Here is a 12,138-nt window from a genome sequence, read left to right as displayed (position 1 = left end):
AGAATCATTTCAACTGGTCGCAAAGTTTCATGTAGCAATTCAAGTGTTTTCCAGTTATCGTCAGACACAGCTTCAGTTGACAGTACTGCACATAGAGCATTTGGAATGCAATTTTTCAATTTCAATAATCTCTCAATCGTATAGAATGTGCTATCCCATCTAGTCTTGCAATCTAATATAAGTTTATATTCTTTCCAATTAAATTTTGCTTTAACAAAATTTTGTAATATGTCGTTTTTGTAGGCGATTTTCGAAAAAGCTTGCAAATTTTTCTGACTTTGTTAATAGTTTGTGCAATATTGGCCATTGGATTGAAGAAATAAATGAGCTTGTTGGTAAAGTCGGTTTGATGAAGCATGCCTTGCTGTCTTTCTTCAACTTCTTCATAATCACTACTTTCTTCATTATTTTCATTTTCTTCATTATCTTTGGGAGACTCAGAGACTGTGGCACCATAATTGATTGCTTTTTCATAAAGTACATCTATAACTGACAGATGTATAAATGGGCTATACATCGTTGATGATTAGACGTAATTTGCTTGCCAAACTTAATCATCATTGCTGCTCCATCGGTGGTGCAGGCAACAATATCCTCATCCAAGTTCAAACCAAATTCCTTCAAGTGTCCATTCACAATTTGCTCAGTTCTTCTGCTATCAAGTGAACCATTAATCTCAATAAGACCTAACGACCAATGATTGTCTTTTGAATGCACATTTATATTCATATACCTTTTATTTTGTATAGACGTATATTCGTCTAGAGTGAATGAATACCGTGCACCCAAAATCAATGAATTTTTGAAATGCTGAATGAGTTCTTTTTTCTTAGTTTTATAATAATTCAGAACCATATTTTTAATTCCATTCACTGAGGCTGGTGGTAATTTATCATATTTATTTCTCTGAAGGTGAAGGCTTGATTGTATAAACTCAGTCTTGGCAATTGAATTAAAAGAAAATCCATCTAAAGCAGCTAATTTTGAAATCTCTTCTTCCATAGATTTTTAAACGATAAAGTTTTCTAATGTTCTTACCATTTTTACGGGAGGTTCACTGTTATCTTGTTTAATGTCAATCTGATGCATTTTCTTTAAATGCAACATCAAAGATGGTGTAGATCTTCCAGATGACTTCATTATCTTCAGACATTTCGAACATTGTGCTTCATCTTTGCTTTTTCGAGCAAAATAATTCCACACATTTGATTTCATCTTAGACATATTCAGAGTAATAAATATTACTTAGTAGGAATTTATATCACCGAAAATTTTAAATAAAAATATTAAAGATAACAAAGGCACAATACTATGTGTCACTCCCGCAAGCACTGAATGAAGAGTCTAAACGAGGCAAGTTTCAAAATTTTCACGAAAGAAATTTCTTATTTATTTACTTGCAATTTTTTTTCCCCAATTAAATCTATTGTATTTTAAAAATTACATAAAAGCTGAATTTGGTGAAGCTGCTTTTTGCAGAACATTTGTTCGCAAATTTAATAAAGAAGCAAAAAACTTTCTACGATTGAAATTTGATGCAATATTCAGCCAATCTGTTTCTAGTGGGTAACCACGAATAAGGCGCGTTCCATAACTTGCCTGGCGAACAAGATAGATGGAACGGAGAAATGTTGAGCATTTTCTTTTACGCTATCGCTCCGACTCACTCAGTCGTAAATGAGTACACCTGCATCGTGCCATGATGCAGGTGGGAAGATAAAAGGTACCCCACCTAGATTTGGGCCACTTGCCCATGAGATTCGTACCTTAAAATAAAATAAAATAAAAAACATGTTTAAAACATAAAGCAGTTGAACAATCCAGACAAACGAACAAACAAAAGAAAATGTGTGTAACAAAAAACTATATTCGAGGGCTAACTAAAAAAAATACTTGAATCCGGTTTTAGAAGCTCGGTTTCGGTTTTAACAACTCAATATGAAAACCGGATTTAACCGGTTTATAAAACCGGTTTGCAAGCCCTAATATACATGCATGCCCCACAGAACCCAAACATTTATGTATACATATATATCTGCAGAGCCCACTTGTGTAAAATGTATATATACGTGGTTATTCATGAAAGAGTCAAACAACCAAGCAAAAGTTATGCCATCTATGGATTAGTGTCTTGATCAACCATGTCCTAGGGCTCTGCAGTGTTCCAGATGACATCTTAGGCATTAAAGTTCATTTATTTCTAAACCTTTGTTGCATTTTGTTGGCATTAAAAATCGCCCTTATAATATGACTTGAATGACCACATAATTCCTTGATTAAGATTCTGGATCAAGGATATACAATTAGGTAGCAAGCACATCATATTTGAATATAATGTACAAGGTTAATACAAAGAAATTACATGATCAGAAATATACACTAGTCAGAATAGAAGAGATAGCCAGTATTCTAAGAGTTCCAGGTGGAGGGATGCTGACTAAATAGTCCCATACCATACTGAAGTTTTTTGACATGATCAGAATTTTTGGTCCCCATAAAAAAAATGTTATATTGAGGTTTCAGTGTATTTAAGTAGAAAATGAAACAATAAAAAATATCCTTCCTCCCTGAATATACTATTATAAATCCTTATTTCTGTTAAGATATATACATTGAGTAGAAATGGCCAACTGTTTGTATGGGAATGCACCATCGATGTCAATGAATTAGTTCCTTTGGACAAGATAAAAGGAACTCCAAGGGAGGATAATGAAGAGGAAGACGAAAGTGTTCACAGTGAGCTACAGAAAAAAATTATGGGTATATCCACTTAGATTTTATACATTCTCTGATGTTCTGCTCTTTGTCCTACTTTCATCATAGATATTTTTCTGAAATTTTTAATAAATTTTTGAAATACTTAAATTGACATTTTTGTTTTCATACTATACCGCTTATCTAGATTAGGTATAACTAAATCATAGGTGGCAGCCTCTATTAAATATCATTTTAGTTTCCACCATCCAAACTTTGTGATATACCAAATTGGCAGATGTTTGTACACACATACATTCATGCACAGGTATATAATTACTCTGTTATTTAAGTAACATTAACTGCATTTTCTTGTGGTTCACTAATGAAGAGGACTGTACATAATATGAACTGCTTGAGTCACCTCTTTTGCTCTTATAGACTGCCTTTATTTGTATGTCAGTAGTTGGTCTGACTGAAGCTTTTTATTCCAAACAGTTGCAGTGTAGCTTCTTTTTCACATCCATGCTTTATAGTATAAGAAGCTATGCTATTAATAAAAGGAAATATTTTATTGTATTATGAGAGTATTTATTTCATTTTATACTTATGTTATTGTTTGTTTGTTATTTGGTTTTTAGGAGCATTAGCAACTAAGGCCATATTGCTCTGGGAAATGCGGTGGTCATTCCCTGACCTTTCCGCATCCTCCGTATTTGGTGGTGACAGGCTCGAACCCCGGTCTAATCAAAAAGCGTGTGCTTTTTGATTATGATTTTTTGCTTTTTGATTTTTTGATCACTGCTGCTCCTTCCCACATGGCTACAGAGGCGCCTTATACTTATGCTCTCTTGCCTTTCACTAATAGATATCTTGTGATCCTTTCTTTAATTATGTCTTTCAGACACTCTCTACCAGAACATCTGAATTCCATCCCCCCCCAGCCACAGTACCAAGAACTGTAATGCTGATAACTTCAAAAAAATTAAAAATTGCTGTGCATTATCCTGATATTGACACAATAGCTCCCTTGCATAACCTCAAGTGCTTAGGAATTTAAATGTTTGAGTTGAACAGTCTGGAAGAAATCCAGTTAAAATGTGACTGTATTTTATCCATGGCAAGTCATAAAGGAAGATTTAGTAACATATAAGTGTAAAGTAAAGTGTATTTAGGGTCAGATGGCACCAGGGGTTTCCCCTATCTCCACGTAGTTTACATTGTGGTGGGTGTGCTAGTTTGTTGGAAATGCCAGAGATTTAAAAGTGTATGGATATTGTACATGTATAGTGACGTGTACCGTTGTTCATCTGGTCATTTAGCCACTGGACCCCTACTGAGGCCCAACGTTGCCCCACTTTCGCCCCGTAGAGGCAGACCAGGTACACCAGTATTATAATTATTTACTCTGGCAGGTCCTGCCACCTAATTTCCTGAGATTTCAGTGGCTAGGACCTAAAAGAAAAAAAAAAAAAAATTTTATTAGTTTCATTTCGATTGTAAAGGGTGATGTCGCTTGAATAAAAAAGGCCTAGAATATGAGCGAAAGTTAATTTGAACGCATTTAAATTTAGGTGTGTGGGGTATTTGCTTGCGTTAAGAGAGAGAGGGGGAAGACTGAAGACTGGGGGGCAAAAGGCAGAAGAATGAGGTTGACAGGGAAGAGGACCTCAAGTGAATATCAGTGGGGCATGCCCATGCCTCCAGGAGGAAGAGTGGGGATGGGGAGGAGACAGAGAATCCGTCATCTCCCCCACCCCGCCAAGGGAAGAAAGCGGGTCGGGCAAGACACCCAGCCCGGATTGCCAGTCGGCGAGAAGGCAGTATATGCTACAGTCACATTCATGAATGTTTGTCAGTTCAGGTTAGGTCATATCAGTTTGTCATGTCAGGTTGTAACGTTGAGTTGTCTTGTCGGGTTGTCACTTCAAGTTGTCTTGTCGGGTTGTCACTTCAAGTTGTCTTGTCTGGTTGTCACTTCAAGTTGTCTTGTCTGGTTGTCACTTCAAGTTGTCTTGTCTGGTTGTCACTTCAAGTTGTCTTGTCCCACTGTCATTTCAAGTGGTCTTGTCCTGTTGTCACTTCAAGTGTTCTTGGGGGTATCAGGTCAGGCTTCCATTTGGTCATAATCGAGGTCAGATCCACTCTCCTTTGGAAATGTCAGGTTGTTGCAGTATCAGATAGAGTTCCAGGTGTGCCCGTATACTGCAGGCATTCATGGAACAAGTGTCCCATTCAGTTGTCCTTTGTTGATAGTTAAAACTCTGAGTGGTCCAATCCTAACAGTTGGACACCTCTCTATATGTAATTGTTTCCAGGCATGTATTCATTTGGTGCATGCGGATTTGGAGTTTGCATTTCAAGAGATCTACGTTTATTCCGGTTGCGCTGGGTTTGCAGGTGGTGGAAGAGTTTGGCATCTGGCAAAAAGGCTCTGTGTGAATTTGGTGAAAGCTTTATAAGTTGTTTCGTCCTCCAGTAGGCGGCACTCCTGATTTTTGGGGATAAAGCGCACTTGTGTGATAAGGTGGCTACAGAGATCCTCATATAGGTTACATTCGTGCATCAAGTGGTCCCAAGACTCTGGGGATCCACAAGTACACATGGGATTATCAGTAATTCCTAGCTGGGTTAACTTGCTGTGGATCGCTCCATGTTCTGTGAAGAGGTAGGTGGCGTGTAGTCCAGGGTAGAACCATGATGGATATTGTGGATAGATTTGTTGTATGTCTGGAAGGAACTTTCTTGTAATGTCCCCTTTGTTAGAATTCGTCCAGCGTTGTTGCCAGATTGTCTGTAAGTAAGTTTGAAGTCTATAGTAATATTCTTGAGGATTAATATTAGTAGTGGAAAAATAATGCAAGGAAGAAAGATTATACAATATCAGCTATAAAAAAAATTTATATCTTTTAATAATTTGTCAAATACTTTAAACAATATTCAAATTATCCACTTCCACACCACCAGATGGAAGTTTGTTCTAACAATCAGTGACTCTCTAGTTAAAAGCCGATTTCTGGAAATACCTGCATCCATCCTTTTCCAGTTTAAATTTATGTCCTCCTTGTGTGTGTGTGTGTGTGTGTGTGTGTGTGTGTGTGTGTGTGTGTGTGTGTGTGTGTGTGTGTGTGTGTGTGTGTCATCCAAGAAAGAGTAAAGATGCCATCAGTATTTAGTTTACTCAACCCATTTATGACCTTAAATGTTTCAATCAGGTCTCCTCGCAGATGCCTAGTTTTCAGATGCTGCAGTTTGCAAAACTCAAGTCTTTCATGATAAGAGTACCCTTTGGTGTTATTCACTAATATTGTTCTTCTCTGCACCCATTTCACCAGGTCTGCATCCTTCCTAAATTGAGGGTTCCAAACCTGTTAGCCATATTCAATATGAAGTCTAACTACACCCTTATACAACAGGATAATCATCTCCTTGTCCATGCTGGCAAAATTCTTGTATGTCATTGACAGAACCCCATGAGCTGTCCTAGCAGCCTGTTTGCACTACTCAGGGAACTTCATGTGGCACAGTACAATTATTCCTAGGTCATTTTTGTTCTCTGCTGCCTTGAATGGTACCACCCAATTGTTATGTTATTCTGGGATTACTTTAACAAAATGCATTACCTTTCAATTCTCAATATTAAACATCTATTGCCACTTCTAGCTCATCTGCCTAGTTTCTCTAGGTCTTGTTGAAGTATTATACCCTGATTACTGTCATTAACTGCTATTCTAACCTTTGTATCATCAGTGAACTTATACATTAAACTTAACACGCCTTCATCACTAGGCGCCTCCGTAGCCAGGTGGGAAGGAGCAGCAGTGCATAGCACGCTTCTTGATTAGACTGGGGTTCGAGCCCGTCACCACCAAATACGGAGGATGTGGAAAGGTCAGGGAATGACCACCGCATATCCCGAAGCAATATGGCCTTAGTTGCTAATGCTCCTAAAAACCAAATAACAAACAAACAAACAAACCTTCATCACTATTCATTAAAATATATTGAAAATGGTAAGGGACTGAGCACTGAACCCACTAATAATATTAGTTCATTAAGAGCAGCAGCCATTAATAACCACTCTTTGTCTCCTCCATTCCTTGCTCAACCATTCCTTTATCTAAAGCTGTAATGTTCCTCTAATGCTATGTTGTTCAAATTGGCACAGGAGTCTTTCATATGGAACAATATCAAAAGTGTTACTGAAATCTCAGTATATAATATCAAAATTATTTTTGCATGCAGTTCCTTTGCAACCACTTTATAATAACCGATCAGATTGGTCAGACAAGATCTCTCATTAGCAAATCCATGGTATAATTGTATATTAAATATAATTAAACATATATTTAATTCTGCATTCCTGTCAAGGTAATCCTGTATTACCTTAATCATTGAGTCCATTATTTTCACTGGTATAGAAGTTAAGCTTACAGGTCTGTAATTACTCACTTCACCCTTTGATTTCCCCCCCCCCCTTTTTTTTGAATAGGAGAGACATTTGCACACGTCTCCAGTATGTAGGGACCTACCCTAAATCTAATTTTACTGTCATAATAATGGCTAATGGTTTGCTTACCTCTTTTGCTGCATCTTTCAGTATAAAAGGATAGATTCTATCAGCCATAGGTACTTTATTTACTTTTAGCTTCAACCCTTCCACTTTCCTCTGAGTTATTATAAAATCATTTAGCTCCCAGTTAGAATTAGGTATACTTCTGATATCCTTCTATCCCAAAGAAAACTTCATGGATCACCGTAGATGGAAAAGTATTTATTTAATTTGTCAGCAACCTTTACAGGATCATCAGTAGTTATGCCATTCACATCCAGTGAACCAATGTGATTCATCCCTTTACTTCCTTTATAAGAAAAGAAGCCCTTTCTACTTTTCTTTACATTTCCTTTGTAATAGTAATCCATTCAAATATTTCATGAAGAAATATCAGATACAGCTTATTTATTAATATTTATATGATTGAATTGTAGAAGGAGCTGTTTACTTATTTATTTTTTTTTTTTTCATATTCATAGTTGTAGCATTCATCTGGTATCATTTTATGTACAAATCAGAAGTAGTTTTTCATATGTTGAACACTTTTTTAAATAAGTGTATTTCCAGTTCACATTGGCTGTCAAGTTGTTTTAAAGGTTGAATAGATTTATAGGGGTACAGTCAGCTCAGCTATCAGCCTAACACTAAATGAATATTCAAGAAATTGGTTGAACTCACGAGATGATCCGTGGAGTGTGCGAGATGATCCACAATAAATCAATATTTATTAATTTTGAAAACTAGTTTTTCAAAACGTAATTGAAAATGATAAATAAATGTTTTTTTAATACTTCAATATGCGGCTTTCTTTGATCACACGGCTTTATTTGATCATACCATCGATCAAGCACGTTCAAGTACATGCATTTTGCTTGAATTTCAATTTAGTTTTGTTTTGTATTTTTTATTTGTGATCTTTTAAAATTAATATGTGATTTTAGATATAATGCCTTCCATGAAATGATTTATAAATAAAAAAAGTATTAAACATATATATTTAATTTTTTATTCCAGGGTGCACGCTAGTCCTTTTAAGCAAAATAAGGGTGCATGACCAAAAAGGTTTGGAGACCACTGCTCTATAGTTTAGCTCCTGTACAACTTAATTATGTTGTTTAATTCATAATGGAATTAAATATCAGGTCTTCCATGATATCATAGTGATTTTGTCACATCACTTGTTTGGAGAGGTCTGGGTTTGAATTCTGTTGGAGACTGGAGAAATTGTTAAAGGCTTCTTCATTTGGCTGTAGCTAGCCAGTCTCATGCAGAGGATTGGGATTTTTTCCTGCCAATTATTCTGGGTTTTCAGTCTGCCCAATATGCATATTACCCACGAACAACACATGCACACACGCATGCACGCATACACACACTTCTACAGATACTAGTACAATATGGCCCTAGGTAACAGTGCACTATTTAATTAATAGCAGCAAACAATTAGACAGCAGTGTTCCTCATTATGGGGAGGGGGAAGTTTTTTAGTTATCTCTTACAAAGTATAGCTGATAATTGTTGTACTGCATAGCAGATATAAACCGGTCTTTAATATTTAAAAGTTGTATTTTCAGTTCCTAAGAAATGAAACCAAAAACAACTTTTTACTGAACATTTAAACTCTATATCAGAATAATACAAAAATATACAATGAATTCATTTGATTAATAGCTAAAATAAAATATTTTTATGATTATATATATATTTTTTTATGCTCCAAAAATTTATTTAAAATGTTTATTTACAGATAATTCAGAAGTGGAAGTGAATAAACTATCTTACAGAAGACTTTCCAAGTAAAAATTTTAAAATATTTTCATTAATTCACATACAATTAATTTATACAGAGCAAGAATAATCAAATATTAAAATAAACATTTTTATAACTTCACTCATCAGTTTTATTCAATGAAACCTTGCCATTCCATCTATTAAAATTTTACAAAATGAATAATCATTTCTAAAAATTTTAATAAATGGTAAAACCTTTGTTATGAGACAGATATGCATACAAAATTTGTAAATAAAATTTAAAAAAAATGAAAATAAATTTTTCATTTATTCTCCTAGACAGACAACTTCAGAAGTTTACAGCTTCATTGTGACTGCATACATGTTGAATTATTAAGGGTAGCTGGATTTCAGCACTATAGTTTGCAGTGGACTGTGCATTTTTGTGGTAGAGCTTGAACCTGCAAATTACTTACTTGCAGTTGCACATAATAACCATTGAACCATGGTCATCCTTGAGAAATCTGCTCAGAGAATGTTAAGAATAACAATAAGTGTAGACCAGAAGGAATAGTAATAAATAAAATTGATAAAATTTGATTGGAACAGCCAAAGTGAGATAAAAATATGTCATCAGGAACACCTAGTATTTCATAAGTGAACGTTACAAGATTATGATCCTGCTTTTAAATGATGACAAATCAAGATTTTTTTCTATGCTGCTTGTAACACTCATCAGTTTACAAATGCTGTCAACATGTAATGAATACTAATAATAGTGATTCAACTCACCTTTTATTATATTGGTACAGTTTCATTCTCCACCAGTGCTGATAATTGCAACCTACAGAGGGCTATAATCGTATTTAATGGTCACTGAGTATGAATTCTTTTCTGTCACTCAATCAAACCTAATTACTGGCAGTTTTAACTAATATTCAAATTTCTCTTATATTCAGTTTTAACTGATATAAGAGATCATTTAACATCACTTAACATCTGACAAACCAGGATTTATCTCATATTTGTGATATACAAAATTTTAATTAGTTTTCCTTTTATGTATTATCAGATTATTATTATTAATTTATGTTTTTACATGTTGAATGCTTTTAAGATAGTCAATAAGCAGAACTTTCTCACTTTGGCTGGTATTTAAGAATGATTACTATTTCTCTTAACTGGTTACTATTCCTCTTAACTGAAAGACTTCAAGCTGAAATCTTTATGCAGTAATAAAAGCTATTTTCAGTGTTACCTTGTTAAGGAAAGAGAATGTAAAAGATGGAGTTCTTATTCTAAAATGTTACCTTCCTTAGGTTTGCTATACTGATTTCAAAACTGACATCCATTGTTTTTTTTTTTAATTACATCTGGATTTTCTACAACTTGGAAAAAAGTAAACCACTTTTCTTTATTTTTTAAATTTTATTTAATTATCCAAATAACAATTTGTTGTATTTTTTATAATAAAATGGACAAAACTCAGTTAAAATGCTGAAAATAGAAGACTGTCATACAAAAATGTTTATGTATATTATTACATTTTACTTTATCTGATATCTTCTTTCCTTTATATCTTAGTAGAATTTTTCTACTTGTTCCTTCTTGATGGAACCAAGATTTTCTGATAAAATGCAGGTTATGCAGTGATGGTATCAGTTTTGCTTTATTCACAGATGTGATGTTTAATTGATATTTCTGACTTTAAATCTTAATTTAAATTTTAGTGTCCTATGGTATTATATTAAAAATAAATTATTTCTCTACTTAAATATAATTACCAATGTATTCAACAAAGTCAGCTGATTTTTTGTTCATAGTGGCAGTGAAAATGATAATATTTACAATATGCGAATTTAGTGTAAATAAGGTGTTAGAGTTAAAAATAATTTCAAAATAGCTGTGTTAATTTATTTTATAACCAATATAGTGTTATAAATAGGGTTTGGATTTTTATGTTATTATCATATTCATTTTTCGTTTACATAAAGGCATGAAACTTAGTGCATCCATGTTACATGGTCTGAGGATTGTAAAGAAGTGTGTTTATAATTTCATATTTCGTCATAATTTCAAAAAATATATGAAATATCATATTTAATAGCATATTTTATACTTGTTGATATAAAACTTTCATATTTTGTCTTACGATAATCGACAAATTATTTATCAAATTGATTTAAAATATATTTCTAAAAAACCGTGGGAATTTACATTTAATCATTTCACATTCCAGTGTGGGCGGGAATGAGTGGCTAAATCCCAAAGTTATTTTGATTGGCTCTTTAGTCACTCACAACGACACTGTAGTGTAATTTTAGCTATAATTTAAAACTTTACAGTAGTTTTGCCTTATGCTGAGTTCAACGAATTATTCGTTCAACTTATTTTATACAGTAGAAACCTCAGATGTGGGCGAAATGAAGCCAAAATCGAGCAAAATTGAGCTTTTTAGAAAAAATGGATTTCTTTTGTAGAAGAGTCTAAAGACACATACCAAACGGATGGAAAAATAATATATTGCAACGCGTGCAATAAAGAGGTACGGAAATTAATTAATATATATATATAATATCGGTGTAGATACACCATAGATAACTCTTAAAGAACAACTACAATAGTTGCGTGAAAGGCATCATTTCGTCTATATCTCATATTTTTATAGGTGGTAGATGACTTTTTCATCAACCGGTGAAATACCACCACTTTGCTTATTGGAGGCTTGAAGTGGTGAAACCCATGTTTAGTCTCTACAGCAAAGTTTCCGGCATCCCCCCCCCCCCCATATTTCTCCTTCAACCCATGCACAGTACTGAGTACTATAGGTTTTGATGCCTTTCGTGTTTGGGATTTTCATAAAAAAAAAAAATATTGTGCTCTTCCTTCACAATGAGTTACCCATGTATTGCACTACCTCGAATAAATAGCACTTCACTAATAGAGAAGACTATTGTTAGTTATTCTCAGTGAGTACCATCACCCAGACTGCACCGTTTCAAAGCTAGTTGGCTTTTTATCAGTGGGTGGTGGCAAGATAAGTAACAACAGTCTTCTCTATTAGTGAAGCGTTACTTATTCGAGGTAGTGCAATACATGGGCAACTTGTTTTGAAGGAAGAACACAATATGAGATACAGACAAAATGATGCTTTTCAT

The 12,138-nt window shown here is 34.3% G+C and overlaps 1 protein-coding gene across 1 annotated transcript in view; it reads left to right on the top strand.

Moving 5' to 3' along the window:
* The window catches only part of LOC150079808 (periodic tryptophan protein 2 homolog), an 84,229-nt gene that overhangs the window by 32,879 nt on the left and 39,212 nt on the right, over window positions 1-12,138 (top strand). Inside the window, exons 7-8 of the mRNA XM_090383239.1 lie at window positions 2,604-2,760; window positions 8,997-9,045. Coding sequence (XP_090239365.1) covers window positions 2,604-2,760; window positions 8,997-9,045 — 206 coding nt within the window. The remainder of the gene's footprint in view (window positions 1-2,603; window positions 2,761-8,996; window positions 9,046-12,138) is intronic.

This window comes from Mastigoproctus giganteus, chromosome 10 (genome assembly GCF_048544385.1).
Source record: "Mastigoproctus giganteus isolate SK-2022 chromosome 10, ASM4854438v1, whole genome shotgun sequence".
In the NCBI taxonomy this organism is placed as follows: Eukaryota; Metazoa; Arthropoda; class Arachnida; order Uropygi; family Thelyphonidae; genus Mastigoproctus; species Mastigoproctus giganteus.
The sequence above is the reverse complement of the archived record's forward strand: the minus strand, read 5'-3'. Positions and strand labels throughout refer to the sequence as shown.